The sequence below is a fragment of the Salpingoeca rosetta genome (assembly GCF_000188695.1).
Source record: "Salpingoeca rosetta unplaced genomic scaffold supercont1.27, whole genome shotgun sequence".
NCBI lineage: Eukaryota > Choanoflagellata > Craspedida > Salpingoecidae > Salpingoeca > Salpingoeca rosetta.
Genome location: NW_004754907.1, coordinates 437551 through 455241, shown reverse-complemented (window position 1 = coordinate 455241; position 17691 = coordinate 437551). Strand labels below are relative to the sequence as shown.

The 17691-nt window shown below is 58.4% G+C and overlaps 1 protein-coding gene across 1 annotated transcript in view; it reads left to right on the top strand.

Annotated features, from left to right (window-relative positions):
* The first annotated feature begins 144 nt into the window (after positions 1–144).
* Positions 145–17691, top strand: part of PTSG_09002 (uncharacterized protein) — an 18493-nt gene continuing 946 nt past the window's right edge. The window contains exons 1-24 of the mRNA XM_004989743.1: positions 145–492; positions 865–1033; positions 1220–1375; positions 1588–1666; positions 2008–2071; positions 2389–2450; positions 2594–2682; positions 2865–4112; positions 4995–5120; positions 5328–5468; positions 5679–5742; positions 5915–6118; positions 6363–7600; positions 7900–7971; positions 8151–8234; positions 8458–8532; positions 8759–8821; positions 9044–9223; positions 9525–9656; positions 10008–15930; positions 16205–16309; positions 16541–16594; positions 16748–16876; positions 17188–17691. The exon at positions 17188–17691 is cut by the window's right edge and continues 946 nt beyond it. Of these exons, the coding sequence (XP_004989800.1) occupies positions 1019–1033; positions 1220–1375; positions 1588–1666; positions 2008–2071; positions 2389–2450; positions 2594–2682; positions 2865–4112; positions 4995–5120; positions 5328–5468; positions 5679–5742; positions 5915–6118; positions 6363–7600; positions 7900–7971; positions 8151–8234; positions 8458–8532; positions 8759–8821; positions 9044–9223; positions 9525–9656; positions 10008–15930; positions 16205–16309; positions 16541–16594; positions 16748–16876; positions 17188–17691 (10807 nt within the window). The 5' untranslated portion in view covers positions 145–492; positions 865–1018. The remainder of the gene's footprint in view (positions 493–864; positions 1034–1219; positions 1376–1587; positions 1667–2007; positions 2072–2388; positions 2451–2593; positions 2683–2864; positions 4113–4994; positions 5121–5327; positions 5469–5678; positions 5743–5914; positions 6119–6362; positions 7601–7899; positions 7972–8150; positions 8235–8457; positions 8533–8758; positions 8822–9043; positions 9224–9524; positions 9657–10007; positions 15931–16204; positions 16310–16540; positions 16595–16747; positions 16877–17187) is intronic.

The following is a 17691-nucleotide window of genomic DNA, read 5'->3' as shown; positions in this document are numbered from 1 at the left end:
CTCTCTTTTCACCCTGTTGGCTCTGTCGCTTGATGTGAGTTCTTGACAAGCAACAAGAGTGTTAGAGTGTTGCCGTGCAAGCAGCAAGAACAGCAGGGTGCAGCAGTGCCTGATGTGTCATCACTGTGGAAAATTGGGTGTATTTTGCAATATGTTTCTGTCTACAAAGAACAAAAGAACACGCCATCAACACCCAGCCAGCCAAGAAAAACCGACAACAGACAACACAAACAAGAGGAGGAGAGTGTGGACACTCATTTGAGAAGAAGAACAAGACTGAACCCAAGCAAGCAAGCAAGCGAGGCACGCATCGCAGGCTGTCTTCTCGACACTCTCGGTTTGACGGAAAGCTCATCGCGAAGCACACAGTCCCGCCACCGGCCCACCCATCGCTGCGCTTGCTCAGCAGCGACACAGAGCCATCGGAACGTGCGTGAGTGATTCCCAAGACACACAGTGTCGCCACCCAAACCAAAACAAGACGACACAAAGGTGATTGTGACTGTGACTCAGGGACAAAGCTGCAGTTGTTTCTGTTGATGCCCACCGACCAACCTGCTTGCTTCTTCCTGTGTCGTGCGTTCTCAGCCACGCGCATGTGTTAACGGCGTTGTGCGTGCAACCCACACACATCCTCTAACGCGAATTGCAGTTAACAACCTTGCGTGCATCCACTTCTGCCGACCTCAGTCACACGCACCAACAGACACAACTACCTTGCCTGTCGACACCGCCAACCACACACACGCACACACGCACACGCACACACACACACACGCACACACACTTTGTGACGTGTCTTCATGTTCCACGTCGCCGATGCTCACCCGTGGTTTCGTTCACATCCATGCTGCTCGTTGACAGGACAAGCAAAGGGCGTGCAGCTGTGTGCTCTGTCCGTAAACAGCAAGCCAAAGTTTTACGTTAGCGCCTGAAGAGGCGGCGGGCTGGTCCTGCTCCACATACGTGTTGCCCTGGCCGCGTTTCTGAATCGACACGCCTTGCGGCCACCGCAACCATGACAGATTCCACGGTTGGTGCTGTGCATGGCGATCCAGTGAAAGTTCATGTGTGTTAGCTGTGTCGTCTTGAAGCTGTCACTGCCAACCCCAACACGGGACGCTGACACACACACACCCTTACATACATCTGTTCGCTCACGCATGACCGTGTCTGTAATTGTCTTGTGCGCACGCACCTGTATCATGTATCCGAGCAGCAGGAAGAGAAGGTGCAGGAGTTGGCGATGATGGGGTTTGACGCCGGGCTCGCCCGCGCGGCGCTGGTGAAAGCGCACAACCGAATGGAGGCCGCAGTTGGCTTTCTCGTGGACGGCAGCTCCTTAACACCCATCCACGAGCCTCTCCCAGACACGGTGTGTGTGTGTGTGTGTGTGTGTGTGTGTGTGTGTGTGTGTGTGTGTGTGTGTGTGTGTGTGTGTGTGTGTGTGTGTGCGGGGGGGGGAGGGTACTGACGCATGGTGCTGGGTGTTGTTGAACAATGTCGTTGGGGATGCCTGTACAACAGCACGCATGCCTCACATGCAGTACACTTCACATGCATGTGTGCCATTTCTTCGCTCTTCAGGGCGGTCACACGTCGCCACCAATGACAGTGTCTCGCTCCAGCTCGCCCGAAACTGCTCACAAGGTGCGCGCACGATCAGGTGTTGCCACTGGTGGAGGCCATCTTTGAGGAAGGTTTGCTTCTGCGCACAGAACTGAAGGAGGAAACACGTCTCGACTGTTGTTGGCTTGCTGCCGCTGTGACACAAAACAACGGTGGGTGAGTGAACGGAGCAATGTGTGCATGTCTGGAAGGCGGTTGTCTTTGTGATACGAGGTCTCATTATCCGGAGTACCCCACCCTCCTTCTCTTTGAGGCCTTTTGCGTTGCTTGAACGGCGGCGAAGCTACACCTGGTGTATTGCAGTCAATAACGTCGCTCGGCTGCTGCCCACACAACTTACACATTTGTACTCCTTCTGTGCTCCATTGTCCTGTGCAGTCAACGTGCAGACTCAGTTAAGCAAACACATTGTGGAGCAGACGCTCGCCTTCCTCGAGCTCTTGTGCGTTTTCACATCAACGCAGGAACTTGTTTGGGTCAACTGGCGAGCGTGTGCCGGTGCTTGTGTGTGTGTGTGTGTGTGCGCGTGTGTACGTGTGTGTGTGCTTGTGCATGTGTGTATGTGTATGTGTGTGTGTGTGTGCAGTCACATCCCCTTGGGCTGCATATTCATGTCACCGTATTTCATATCATGCAAGAGTCTTTGGGGCCAGGCGTACGCCGCCCAGCAACCCTAGCGCAGCGCATGCTTGTTCTTGTTTTCATCTGCTCGCCTGCTTTCACACGGCCCAACGGCCCGTGCATGCATGCCACTGGCAGGTTGAAGCGGCACTCAAACCTGGCAGCGAGCGCGACAGCTGCGCCGTTGCAGTTCCTCGCCGGTCTGTCATTACACAAGCGTAAGTGCCCTCCGGCCGTTGAGCACAGAGTACACACTTCGAGAGCACACACACCACGTGTACAGAGCACGAGTGTGCGTAGTCTCACATGCAGCACCTATCTTCTTGTGTGTGGGGAACTGCAGACGATGTGGCAGTGGCACTGGGGAAGCAACGCTTGTTTGTGCAGCTGATGGACATTGTGGCCTCAAGCTCAGATGCAGCACAGTTGATTGTGAGTCCCTGCTATGTCGCAGCATATACCAGCATGATTGAGTGTGCGACAACGTTCTTGACGAACAAGCAGCCACCTTGCTGGCTGATGTTGTTGTGCACACCAGAAACTCATGCTTGCATGGATCGCTGCTGTGTTGTACACAAACGTGTGTGTATGTGTGTGTGTGTGCCACAACACAGGAAGCGGCACTGCAAGCATGGTCACCCAAGACGGAGGCAGAGTGCAAGATTGTGATGCAGGCAGTTCGGTCGGCAAGCGGCAGTGACAACGCTGTGCCAGGAGGTGTGGCCGACGGGCATCAGAGCTGGGTCGTCATCGTGAGGGCCAAGAGCAAAGAAGTCCGCGAGGCCGCAACTCGCGCTCAGCGGCACCCTTTGCCCATGTTCTTCCCCACGAGCCGAACCTTTCGCCAGCACCCTCCTCAGCGCGTCCTGGCACCGGCAGCTTCCAGAACAATGCACGCCGCCCAGTCCCCTTTTCACATCAACCCTCAACGTCAACAGCAGCAAGAACGCTCGCACCCACTGCACCGGCCGCACAGCCGGGTTGGTCAACACGCACAGCTACATCGGCTGCTCTGGCTCTCTCCACACAGCCGCCAGCCAGAACCGCAGCTTCGGCAACAACATCACGCGCGCCATCAGCCCTGTGCATCGCCCCGCCTTCGTCCTCGCCTTCCACTGCACGATTCGTCCGAAACTGAGGAGGAGGCGGCAGAGGAGGAAGACGATAGCGACAGCAGCCACGGAAGCAGCAATGCACGTGCGAAGCACGTGCGACAGGTGCAGCCCGCAACCGCCGCGGTCACTCGGGGGAGCAGCGTCTTAACGACCACCGTCAAACCTGCATTGATCAGCGCAAATATCACCAACGTCAACACAAGCGTCGCCACTGCAGCCCAGCATCCTGGCTCGCCGGCACCAGCGCCACCGCAGGAACACGTGCGCAGCCCCAGCAGTACCAGCGGCGGCACCAACAGCAGTGATGTTTGCGGCGGGGCCAGCGGAGACGAGTCAGCGGCGCCAGCAACGCCGCCGACAACACCGTCACCAGCAGCGCCACAATGTGTATCTTCACCGCAGGCGCCATGTCCAGGTGTTGTCGCTCATGCTGCTGACGCGCCACAATCACCAACGCTGCCGCTGCTATCGTCGTCTCCACCAGCCCACCACAGCGGACGAAGGGTGCCCTCGCAGTACAGCGTCATCAAAATGCCGATGCAGGTTCCACGGCTATTCCTCAGCACGCAGCAGCGCCACAAAAGCATGTACAGAAGCAACACTGGCTCGCGTGGCCTCGGTGGCACGACGGGACGCCGGCGTCAACACCAGCAGCAGCAACGAGAGGACCGAGGTCGTGGACGCCGTCAGCTACGCCGCCGACGCGTTGCGTTCACGCCACAAGAGGATGAGTATATCCGCCTTGGCGTCAAGCGGTGTGTGTTGACGAGTTGCCTGGCATGTTGATGTGTTGGCACGTGCAGCGCGTACTCTATGTGTGCTGTCGTGCTGTGTACACGGTTGTGCAGACGTGCACGCTGGGGTGTTCAGCTATTCTCTGTCTCTGTCTCTCTCTGTCTCTCCCCCCCCTCTCTCCCCTCACACACACACTCTCTGTCTCTGTCTGTCTCCCTGTCTGTCTCTCTCTCTCTGTCTCTCTCTCTGTCTCTCTGTCTGTCTCTCTGTCTGTCTCTCTGTCTGTCTCTCTGTCTGTCTCTCTGTCTGTCTCTCTGTCTGTCTCTCTGTCTGTCTATCTCTCTCTCTGTCTCTCTCTCTCTCTGTCTCTCTGTCTGTCTCTCTGTCTGTCTCTCTGTCTGTCTCTCTGTCTCTCTCTCTCTGTCTCTCTGTCTGTCTCTCTGTCTGTCTATCTCTCTCTCTCTGTCTGTCTATCTCTCTCTCTCTGTCTGTCTATCTCTCTCTCTCTGTCTCTCTCTCTCTGTCTCTCTGTCTCTCTGTCTCTCTCTCTCTCTGTCTCTCTCTCTCTCTCTCTCTCTCTCTCTCTCTCTCTCTCTCTCTCTCTCTCTCTCTCTCTCTCTCTCTCTCTCTCTCTCTCTCTCTCTCTCTCTCTCTCTCTCTCTCTCTCTCTCTCTCTCTCTCTCTCTCTCTCTCTCTCTCTCTCTCTCTCTCTCTCTCTCTCTCTCTCTCTCTCTCTCTCTCTCTCTCTCTCTCTCTCTCTCTCTCTCTCTCTCTCTCTCTCTCTCTCTCTCTCTGTGTAACCCCACCCCAACCCCCCTTCCACGGCCTGTCATTTGCCGCTGCCACACCGAATTCACCCCTTCCATCGCCATTGCCACCCTTGTTTTTGAGCAGGCTGGGCAGCGGTGGCTGAACACGAGCACCTTCAGCCACCTGTGGAAGTTTCTCATTGCCGAGCCGTCGTGCAGCGCTGACTTGCACATCTACGGCGCCTGGCTCAAGGAAAACGTCGAGACAGAGGTCAGACACAAGCGTACTTTTGTGTGTGTGTGTGTGTGTGTGTGTATGCGTGTATGTGCGTGTATGTGCGTGTGTGTGTGTGTGTGTGTAGCCTTGTTCTTTGGACTTGTGCACTTGTGTCTGTGCATTTGTGCCGCACTGCACAGGAGCGTGCATCAGACGCTTCCCACAACACACGCACCCCTCCTTCCTTCCTTCCATCCACAGGTGCAGCCACGTGCGCAGCAGAGCGTGTTCCTGAACCAGGCGCTGCAGTTGCCTGTCGAGCGCTTCACGCCAGACATCTTCGATGCGCTCGTCTCCCTCTTCCTCTGCACCAACGGCGAACACAACCGCATCTACGGATCGGTCAGCCCCATTGTCTTGTCTTATCTTGTCTTGTCTTGTGCTCTTGTGCTCTTGTGCTCTTGTGCGTGTTCATACTTGTGTTCGTATGCGCGGTCATACGATATGTCGAATTGCCGCACTTGTTCTCATGTATCCTGTTTACATTGCTTTCTCCCAACTCAACCCATGAGTCCACTCATCTCGCATGTATGTGTGTGTCCGTGTGTGCAGAAGCTTGAGTCGATGCGCGTTGAGCAGAGCAACCTCCTCGGCCTCAGCCGCATCTGGACAATCGGTGAGATCACATCCAACCACATGCAACACGCATGCTCGCTTGCGCATTCATTTCCCTTTCTTCATTTCCCTTTCCTTGAGTCCCCGTCTTGTCACACACACTCTCTCACGCACTTACTCACTCACACACACTCACATACACACGTTTCCCTCCCCCTCCCCGCGTTAATTAGCGCTTGAGACGCGCGATGCTGGTGTCGCAGAGAAGGCGCTGGGTGTTCTCGAGCGCGTGTACAACGACGCCATCTTCTCCAACATGCCGGACAGCGGGCCGCACCTGCTGTTTGTGATTGTGCGGCAGCGCATTGCGTCGCTCGCTCGCCGCCTGGACGCCTTTACAGAGGGCACGCGCATCGAGGACATGGTGCCCGCGTTCGGTGCGTTGCGGCGATGTATTTGGGTGTGGGCTGTGTTCGGGCGGTGTGTGGGCTGTGAGGAAAGGAATGAGGCGAGGGAGGGAGGGCGGGGCAGGGAAAGGAATTTGATGCAGGTGTGGCTTTGCTGGTGCTGTCGACGGTGTCCACGCACTGTCTTGCTTTGCCATGACGCGTGCGCTGCCCTAATACGCATTCGCTTGTTCCTGCTCACACTGCTTCGCTCGTTTGACGGCCTTCACTGCAGCTGCGCCTGCTGAGGAAGACGCCCGCCACTCGTCGTCCCCAGCGGCGCTGCAACGCGACCAGCACAGCCTTGAACAGCACGCCGCTGCTGATACAAGTGGTGTTGATATCGATGGCGCCCGCTCTGGAAACACCGTCAGCTCTGCCACGACGGCAAACAACGGCAACAACGGCGATGGCGGAGGCAACGAGCCGCGACTGGCGCGCGTGTCTGTGACGGTCGAGGACCTGGACGTTGGCCACGTTGCTGTCGTTGTTGAAGCGCCACAACAACAACAACAGCAACCACAGCATCACCAGCAGCAGCAACAGCGGCGAGAGCGTGCGGCGACCAGTGACAAGATGACGGCTGACTGTGCACGCGGGCAGGCGAGCGTGGCGATGGATGATGGTGCGGACGCCGACGATGAGGACGAAGACGACGACGAGCTCGTCGTGGAGACTTCGGGGGTGTCGAGTGCAGCAAACACGGGGGCGGCAACAACAACAGCAACTGCAGCAACACCCTCCAGTGCAGCTGCAAGCAGTCATGGTGGTGGTGACAGCGGTGCGTGGTACACCCGTCCGCACCCCAAGAAACACGCCAAGTCTTCGCACACCTTGCATGACGACGATGATGATGACGATAATGATGATGATGGGCACGTGATTGATGACGACGACGAATATGTTGGTGGTGACGGTGATGTGGACCTTGAGGCCGGCCTGTCTCGTCGCCAGCATCAGCGCAAGCGTCGTGGGGGCATTTCGCCCGTGGATGCACACGGTGACCTGGCAGGACTGTCGCGAGGCACGTTTGCGCCTATCCGGCAACCGGCGCCCACGCATGTCGTTGATGACGATGAGGTGGAGCCGTTTCTGCAAGACTGGCCCACGGAGCACGACGACGATAGCGGCAACGGCAACGGAGGAGGTGCTGGTGATCATGGCCACCATCGCAATCGCATGGATAGCGCCTCAAGCGCGGATGGCGGTGCGACCACTGCAGGTGCGGCCGGCACGACGATGGCCACCAACACCGGCACAATTGGCGCTGCCTCCGCGTCTGCCTCCACGGCAGCAACTGCGACGGGTGTGTCCGGCAACAAGCGGAACAGCGCTGCTGCTGCTGCGGCTGCGTCGACAGCCGATGATTTGGCGGAGCAGATTTCTGAGGAAGTGTCTGTTGCGGACATGTCATTGCCAATGGTTTTGCAGCAGCTGGAGCGCCTCACGTTCCTCTTCAGGAAGTTCCTCCAAGTGTGTGCATAGTTTTGTTTGTTTGTTTGTTTGTTTGTTTGTGTGCATAGTATGTTTGTTTGTTTGTTTGTTTGTTTGTTTGTTTGTTTGTTTGTTTGTTTGTTTGTTTGTTTGTTTGTTTGTTTGTTTGTTTGTTTGTTTGTTTGTGTCTTGCGTGTGTGTGTGTGTGCTTGCTTGCTTGCTTGCTTGCTTGCTCGTACGTGGTTATCAGTCCGCTCCCCCCCCCCCCCACAACCTGATCGTGCACGTGGTCACGAGTCATCTCATGCGATGCCCCTGCTCCGTATCCACGATGACAGAATGATGATCATTCGCAGATTCGCAGCATCCGTCTCGTCCGCCCGCACCGCGTGGCTGCGCGTGGCGACGAGGTGAGACCAGCACATGTGGCATCTTGCGTGACATCTTGCGTGTTGCCTGTGGTGGCAGGGATGGCGGCAGGGATTGTGGCACCTTGTCGCCGTGCTGTGTCGCGTGCCTTCCGCTTATGTTGGCCATGGTGGTCGTCACCGTCTCACCGTTTGTACCGTTGCAATCCTCGCTGCCTCAGATTGTGTTCCACATCAAGCACGGCGGCACCACCGCTTCTCTGCGCACACACACCACCGCGCCAGTCTGCATCCTCCGCAGACAGGTGCGGCTGTGTGTATACATACGTGTTTGTGTATTTGTATTTGTATTTGTACTTGTATGAGTGTGTGTGTGCATGAGTGTGTATGTGTGTATATGTGCTGCTCGCCATCCTGTCGTCTGGCGTTGCCCCGTGCCATTGCCAAGAACGCTGCTGCACAATCTCACATTCTCGACCTCACTCGCACCAACCGCGACCTTATTCACCCTGACCCTACCGACCATAGGTGAGTCATTGGCTCAACTGGCCGTACACGTCTGTCCGCCTCACCATCAACGACAGAATCGTCAACCTCGCAAAGGTGCGGATCGGTGCTCTGAATGTGCATGTGTGTGCATGTGTGTGTGCGTTTGTTTTTGTTGTTGTTCTTGTGTTTGTGTGTGTGTGTGTTTTTTTTGTATGTTCCTTGTTCTGTCACAGGGGTTTCGCTTGCTTCCATGCAGCTGTGTTTCCACATGCAAACACACATGCGCACGCACTCATTCATGCGCACACGCACACACACGCTCCACATTCTTGGCCTGCAGGACTCGAAGTTGTGGTGCGACATTGGCGTGACGGGCGGATCGCGGCAGGTCCGCGTGACAAAGGTGAGGTGGTGTGCAGGCTGAACGAGTGCACGAACAAACAACACAACTCAAGCTGATACAAGCACGACAGCACACAATTAGCATTCATTGCATTCCCTTTGCTTGCACACATGGTCGCCTTGCTCTTGCACACACTTTTCGCCCGCACACTCTCTCACTCTCTCGCGTGTGTGCCCTGTCCTCCTTTTTTTTCCCATTCCCGCCCGACCTCCAACCCGTTAGATCAACCCCAATTCGCAGTCGAACGTTTCGCAGCTGCCGGGCAACGACTGCCAGGGGTTCACGCGCCCGCTGTCCAACAACGTCTCCATTGAGGATGAGCTGAAGCTCGTCAGCGTGTACGCCTCCCGTGACCGCGACTTTATGGACGTCCTCATGTACCTCCTCGTCGCCCTGCCAAAGGTGCGCGGCACGTGCGTGTGTGTATGTGTGTAAGTGTGTCTGTGTGTGCGTGCGTGTGTGTGTGTCTGTGTGTCTGTACATGTGTGTGTTTGTACGTGTGTGTGCGTCTGTGTGTCTGTATATGTGTGTGTTTGTATGTGTATGTGTGTGTTTTGATGTCTACCTGTTTCTTTGTCAGTGTGCTCGTGTGTGGCACGCATGCACTTGATCATCCCCAGCGAGACGCTGTCGTCAACCCCGCATCCTAAAACACTGTCACAAATGCTGCTTGTCCCCTCCTTTGGTTTTGTTCCTTCAACAGCACGCGCAGTGGGTCGTGCAGGGTGATTTTGACGAGGCCGTGTACTCTGCAGCGACGAAGGCACAGGAGACGCTCGATGGCCTGCTGCAAGTGCTTCCGACCAACGCTTTCTTCTTGCAGAGCCTTGCACAGGTGCGACACACAACAACAACAACAACGAACATTATGCTCACGCTGCTCACGATTCCAGCGTCCGACCCACAGTTCAACCCCACATTTGCTTCCTACTTGCCTCGCGTGGCCACTTACCCCATTCACACACACACACACACACACACACACACACACACACACACACACACACACACACACACACACACACACACACACACACACACACACACACGCACGCACGCACGCACGCACGCACGCACACACACACACACACGCACACACACGCACACACACGCACACACGCACACATGCACACTCGCGCGCGCACACACACAACCCTCCCCCCCCCCCCTTTTCCCAACCTCGTAGGCGGTCGCTGATGACTGCGAGGACGACAGCAACAGCAAGCTGCCGATGCTGTTCCTGCACGCCCACCGTGACCAGCACCTGCTTGCCTACCGCGTTGCTGCGCTGCGGGCCGCCATCACCCCGGGCATTGTCGGCACAGAGGGCGCCATGCTCTCCACGCAGGCCCTGCGCAACCGCTTCCTGGAGGTGGGCGGGTTTGACGTGATTTGCCACCTGCTCGCCCTGGCCTGGCAGCCGGCGCCGCTGTCGCCGCCGGCAGAGCAGCTGTGCACGGAGCTGTTGCTGCTCATCCTGCACACACTCGCCTGCGCGTTTGACTGCACGCTGCCCGAGCTTGAAGACCTGCTTCGGGAGAAGACGATGCTGGTGGAGGACTCGCTCGACGAGGCCGTCTTCACCAACGGGTACACGCGGTCGCCAACGGAGCGCGCGTACAACGCCGTCAAGCACTCCAACGAGCTGCAGCTGCTGGTGCAGCAGTGCGGCCAGTTTGTATCGCGCATGCACTTCTCGGCAGAGAGTGCTGGCAGCTTGGTGCCCTTGGCATACCGCACCGTTGCGCTCGTGCTGTGCGTGCGGCCGTCGCTGCTCTACTCCTTGGGCACGCCTCGCGACGTGGACAGGTTCTTCGTGCAGGGGACCCTCTATGACCCATCGCCGCTGTGCCGCCTGGCTGCCGCCCGCACCGTGTGCCAAATTGCGCAGGTGACTGTCGAGTACACGACGCTGGCTGTCCTTCGCGTGCAAACGCAGGAGATGCAGGACGACGAAGAGGAGCAGGAGCAGGAGCAGGCCAACAAGGCAGCAGCCGACACTCCCAACCAGCAGCGTCTGCAGCAGCGGCAGCAGCAGCGGCGTCGCAAGCGCGCGTCATTGGCGCACGTGCCGACCAGCACTGTCCGGGACCACAACATCCGCCCGGACGCCGGCACGTCGCTGCTGGTCATCTTCGTGCGCATGTTCCTGGACCGCTCCCTGCCGCTGTGGAGCCCAGAGTGCGTAAAGTTGCCAAAGCCGCCGCAGCGCGTGTTCTTCCTGGACCAGGTGTTTGATGTGCTGGCGTTTCTGCTCAACACGCTGGCGAGCGTGGACAGCATGCTCACGCTGCAGGACAAGGAGGTGCTCGCCTCCATGCCGGACGCCCCCGCGCTGACTACAATGGAGATGGCGTTGTTTAGGAAGGTGGCGCTGGCACACTACGAAACTGAGATGCATCGCCCGTCACGCCGCGTCTCGCAGCGGTCGTCCTCATCGTCGTCGCTGTCGTCGTCATCTTCTTCGTCTTCGCCTTGCTCGCCAGAGAAGCACGACGCTGGCATGGCAAACAACACCAACACTGACAACACTGGCAACGATAGCGGTGGTGATGGTGACGGAAGGAACAACCCGTTCAGTGACGATGACACTGCCGAGGCGGCGAAGCAAGCACACCTGCTGGACGCCATGTCCACGGCTGTGCGTCAGGGGAGTGCAACGCTGAACCCCAATCCAAACACGAGCGATGGCACGCATGCCGCTGGCGGGACAAGTTCCACTGAACACGAGGAGGGTGACAACGGTGACGTGGACAGGGCAGGGGATACCGCAGCACGCCAGTTTGCCGAGGAGAAGCGGGCAAGCGTGTACTCGTGGCAGCAGCAGCAGGAAGAGGCGGCTGAGGAGGACTTGAAGCGCAGCATGCGACACCGCCGCCGCCGCCATCGTCGTCGTCAGCAACGTCGTCGTGACAAGGGGGAGGCCGCGTGCACCATGATGAGCACCACCTCGACAGGGCGGCCGTCCCGCCACAGTGGTGGTCGTAGGCCACGGCGTCTCCGCCTCGCGTCGCACCGGTACTCGCACGCGGGTTTGTATGAGGAGAATGCAGCGAGCCAGCACGAGCAGCGCGCCATTCACGGCCACCTGAAGGTGATGCACGAGCTGATGGCATTTAGAAACGTGGATCTGCTGTCCTTCCTGCGCCCACAGCAACAGCAGCAGCAGCAGCAGCTGAATGGGCAAGACCAGTACGTGCACCAGGACGATGACGATGCCTTTGCACCCCATCCACAAGAACTGCAGCAGTCACTGCAGCAGAAGGGAGAGAAGGAAGGCGTTCTGCCTGGCACATCGTCCACCGCTTCCAGTGCAGCCACGCCTGCAGGAAGGAGCAGCAGCAGCGGCGGCGATGCCGCTGTGTCGCGCGTTGCATCTGAGGAGGCGGTTGCTGGCGCCATCAACACGTTTGGGCACGGCCTCTCCCGCCAGGGATCTGCCGCGAGCGACGGCGCTCTGCCATCGTCCGCACACACACCCAAGGCCAACGGCACAGCTCACATGGCAGCAGCACCGACACCAGCAGCGCGCGGCGCCGGCAGTGCACAACAGCACAAGACAGCGCTCCTGTCACCGAGCACAGCTGCAGCAGCGACAGTAGGAGGCGCCGGAAGCAACGACAGCAGTAGCTGTGCTGGTGCAAGCGGTGCGAGCCAGGTGGCCCGCATGCACCTGGAGAGCATCAACACGGGCTCTTTCCTCGTCATTCTGCTTGAATTCTACCTGTTCCCTGCCGCGGTTGCGCAGGCCATGGCGGAGGTGACGGGCAGCAGCGAAGCGCTGCAGCAGCCGCTGTGCCAGCTTGACTTCACCCGCAACCTGTGCGCCTCGTTTGTGACGCGCCTGTGCTCGCGCAGTGGCGCGTGTCAGGAGGTGGTGGTGGAGTGGCTGGACCGCTTTGTGCTCTCTGGCGTGAAGATTGGCGCGACGGAGTGGAAGGTGGAGCCGAACATTGAGCCGCGCACGTGCGGTGTTGGCCTGGCAAACGCATCGGCCACGTGCTACATGAACAGCACCTTCCAGTCGCTGTTCATGCAGCCGATTGTGCGGGAGTTTGTGCTGAGCATCGACGACGCGCTGGAAACCAAATACCGCCAGGAGCGCCTGAAGGAGGCCATGGAGGAATACACGCAGGAATTGAAGAAGAAGAAGCAGCAGCAGGAACAGCAGCAGCATGAGACGGTCAGCGGTGATGCGGGCGCACAGCAAGAGCAGCAGCAGCAGCAGCAGCAGCTTCCAGGCACGCGGGCAGCCGCACTCCTCTCTGACACGACGGCAACAGCGACTGCAGCAGACACAGTTGTGGCAGCAACAACGACACCCGCACCAGAATCTGGCAACCATGGCGAGAAACGCCAGGAAGAAAAGGATGCGGGAGACAAAGTGGAAGAAGAGGACGGGGCACCCAAGCCCCCAACCCTGGACACGGTTGGGCACAGCTTCTTCCACGAGTTTCAGCGCATCTTTGCGCACTTGGCAGGCTCGCAGGAGCGCTCCTACCGGCCCGAGTCGTTCTGGAACACGTTTCTGTTCTACGGCGAGCCCGTGAACCCGCGCGAACAGATGGACGTGGCGGAGTTTATTCAGAACTTTGCCGACCAGGTTGACTCGCACCTGCGCGCACACGACCTCCCGCCCATCTTCGAGTGGACAATTGGGGGCGTGTTCAGCGACCAGAAGCGCGTGAAGGAGTGTGGGTGCATGTACGTGCGCGAGCAGCCGTTTGTGCTGCTGCCGGTCGCTGTGAAGAACAACGTGACGCTTGAGGAGGCGCTTGCAGAGACGATTCGTGGCGAGACGATTGAGGACTACAGGTGCGAGCGCTGTGACATCCGCGGGACCGCCATCAAGCGCATGTGCGTGCAGCAGCTGCCGCGCACGCTGATTGTGCACCTGAAGCGGTTTGACTTTGACTGGTCTGCGCAGGAGACGGTCAAGTTCAACGACAAGTTTGTCTTCCCAGACGAGCTTGACTTGTACCCGTACACGACGGGCGGTGTTGCGGCGCGCGATGCGCAGGAGCAAGCGATGGCCAAGCAGCAGGAACGGGAGGAGCGGCGGCGACAGCGGCGCGCTGAACGCCGGCAGGCACGCAGGGAGGAGAAGCGAAGACAGAGGGAGGAGAGGGAGAGGCTGCGCAAGAACAAGGCAGCAGAGGAAAAGAAGGCAGCGGAGGACAAGGTGGAAGAGATGCAGGACGCAAGGAACCAGGTCAAGGCGGATGGACAAGAGGGTGCGGACACGCAACAAAACGTGGAGGATGGTGCGCATGAGAACAATGGTGCGACTGCTGTGAATGCTGGCGATGAACAACACAACCAGCAACAGCAGCAGCAGCAGCAGCAGCAGTCTGCGAGTGACGCTGCCATGCGCGAAGACACCAGTGCCTCTGCCACCGAGATGGAGGATGATGACGATGACGATGACGATGATGATGATGTGTCGGACAGTGAAACTGATGGTGATGGTTCATCCTCGCGTGCCTCTGCCGCGTCCAGCGCGCCACTGGCGTCACCGCCCCTCTCCTCATCCTCTCCCTCATCGTCGTCGGCCTCGTCACCGCACAGCGGCAACTGTTTGTATGAGTTGCACGGCGTTGTTGTGCACATGGGCAATGCGCGTGCCGGCCACTACTACGCGTACGCGCGTGTGCGCGAGACGGTGGACACGCTGGAGCAGGGCACCGCTGGCAAGTGGATCAAGTTCAACGACAGCGCCGTGTCGTATGTGGAAGTGACGCCCGAGCTGAAGGAGGACCAGTTCTTTGGCGGCGACGACTTTGTGGTGACGGCGTACGGGCATTCGCAGAAGAACTACAGCGCCTACCTGCTCATTTATGAGCGAAAGGACGTGCTGGCACAGCTGACGGAGGAGGAGTCTGTGCTGCTGCTGGTGCAGAAGGCGCTCAGGGAGACACGCCGCAAACGGCAGCAGGAGAAACGGCAGCAGCAGCAGCAGCAGCAACCAGACTCGCAGGAGCGGCAGCAGGAAGCCGACGATGGTGGTGGTGATGGTGTTGATGGTGGCATGGCTGTCTCGCCCGAGTGCGGGGATGAATCCGTGTCGTCGTCGATGCGAACGACACCAACGACAACGACAGCAGCGACTGGTGCCACCATGGACACAACGAGCACCACCTCTGTCGCCACCACCGCCATCACAGCAACAGCGACAACCACGAATGACACACGTGGCAGCGGTGCTGATGGCGGTGATGAGGAGGATGCGAGGTTGGCGCGGATGGAGCGGCAATTGCGCTCGCTGATCAAGCAGCGGCACTTCAGCGAGGAAGTGTGCGAATCGCGGGACATTGTGTCCCAGCTGCGCGCAGACAACCTCAAGTTCAACTTCCAGCGTGCGGCCTTCTCAAAGGAGCTGTTCTCGCTAGTGCGCAGCCTGGTGGATGCTGGTGGCAGCGTTGACAGCAGTGGCACGAGCGCACGCACGCTGCGGCTGGTGCTGCACTTCTTCTTCGACATCTATCTGCACCTGCACGCGTCGACGCGCAAGATTGAGGCCAACCTGACGCACTCGCTGACGTTCCTAATGCGGGTGCGGCCGGAGGTGCAGGACATGGTGCTGGCGTATCTGGTTGAGCGCGAAGACATCCTGCCCATGTTTGTGATTGGCTGCGAGGAGCAGGAGGTGCGCGAGCTCGTGTTTGATGTCGTGCGTGCGGCGCTTGGCAGCAACACGGCGCCGCCGTCGTCGTCGTCATCATCGACGTCGATCACACCGTCGCCAGCGCAGGCGTTCCAGCGGCTGCCGCACCTGTCGTCGTTCCTGCTGCAGCTGACCTCGCTCGTCCGCGACAAGGCCGTGCACTTCCCCAGCAACATGTCCCCGGTCCTGTCGCTGCTCGCCGACTTTGTGGACGTGAGCCCCGCGCACGTTGCCCTGTGCGCGTCTGTGCAGCTGGATGTCGCGCTGGTGCACACGCTGTGGGCGACGGCGGGCGCGACGAGCAGCAGTGGCGGTGCAGACCGCAAGCTGACGGTGACACAGCGCATGGACCTTCTTCGCGCCTACGACATCCTCACCGCCGTCTTCTTGAAGTCCGACCTCTCCTCTTACGCAACATTGCCGGCCGGCGTGTCCTTCAAGCCAGGTTGGGGAGGGGTGTGTGTGGGTGTGGGTGTGTGTGCGTGTGCGTGGGTGGGTGTGCGTGTGCGTGTGCGTGTGCGTGTGTGTGGGTGTGTGGGTGTGTGGGTGTGTGGGTGTGACAAAGGGTGGAGGGAGGGGGATTCAAGATGAGGTGCACCTTGGGTGCGGATGCTTCATGTTGTCATACCCTCTTGCTCGCTGGGATTGTTGCAACTTTCAATAGCCTCTGTTCTTACTCTCTTACATCAACGTCATCACATGTGTGTGTGTGTGTGCAGAGTTCAACATTGTGAATGCGCCGCCGCTTCGCCTCTCTCGTCCGCTCTTTGACGTCACCATTGCGTCAGACTTTCTCTTTGCGGACATCATTACCATGGAGACAAGTGCGTGCCGCTGTTACATGTTTCTGTCTGTGTGTTGTGTGTGTGTAGTGTGTGTGTGTGTGTGTAGTGTTGTGTTGTGTTGTGTTGTGTTTGTACGTCTGTATCTGTATTGTGTGTGTGTGTGTGTGTTGTGTTGTGTCTGTACTTCTGTATCTGTATGCCCATTGCTGTTGCCATACCACATCTCACTCACTGCTGTGTTCAAACACGTTGTGTTGTGTTTGCATTCAGTCCAACAAGACCACCTGTCAAGAGTGCTTGTCCACGCCTGTCGCCGTAACGCATGTAAGTCTTGCCATGTGCCTGCCTTTGTGTGCGTGTGGGGTTGTGTATGTGCTGCGCGGGCGGCTCGGGTCATCGTGCTCCCCTGCACACTGCTCTCACGTGCATGACGTCAACCCCATCTTCAACAAACAACAACAACAACAACACGTACAGTGCTGTCGACGCGTGTGATTACGCGGCTGCATGAGGCAATCATCTCGTGCAGTCTCGACGGGCGCCGCTACTGTTCCCTCCTTGCAGACGTCCTCTCCATCCGTGACGAAGTCTCCCTCCACCGCGCACGTAAGGCGCTGTTCTTGCTTTTGCCCTTGTGCTCTCGTTCTTGTTCTTTTTTTTTTTCTTGTTATTCTTATTCCTGTGCTTGCCATCAACACTTTTGCATGTCACTTGCGCTTTGGTCCAAACAGCAGCTGACCTCAAACACACACATCACCACATCCACACACACACACACACACACACACACACACACACACACACACACACACACACACACACACACACACACACACGTGGATTCCCCCCCCCCCCATCTTTCCCTTTTCTCGACGCTCTCCAACCTTCCAACCTTCTTCAACCTTTGCAATTGCCAGACTTTTCGCTGCACGGCACTGCGGTAGAGGTGCCGTTCACGTACCCCGCCGCCGCCGGCGAGCAGCAGCCGACGACGATGCTGAAGCAGTTTGGGCTCGAGTCCATGCCCCTGCTGGAGTTTATGCGCATGCTGGAAGGCAACCACGCTGCCAAACTGTACAACCTGGTGTGCGTGGTGGTGAAGCTCGCCGTGTGCGGGCCCATGGACGTGCAGCGCTACATCCGCACGACGCAGCAGCAGGAGCTGGAGTTTATGCACCGGTGGCTGAACAAGGAGCTGCTGGCAGCGGCCCGCGAGACGTCGTTTGGAACACAGACCATTGGCACGTCGTCATCGTCGTCGTCGTCGGCACTCACAGCAGGCGGTGTTGGTGCTGGCGCGCGCACCAGTTTTGGCAGCAGCACCAGTGGAAGCACAGTGCGCGGTGGGCAGAGCACGAGCGAGCGGCTGCACGGATCGCAGGAGCAGTACTCCACGCTGACGGCGCTCAAGGACCTGCTCA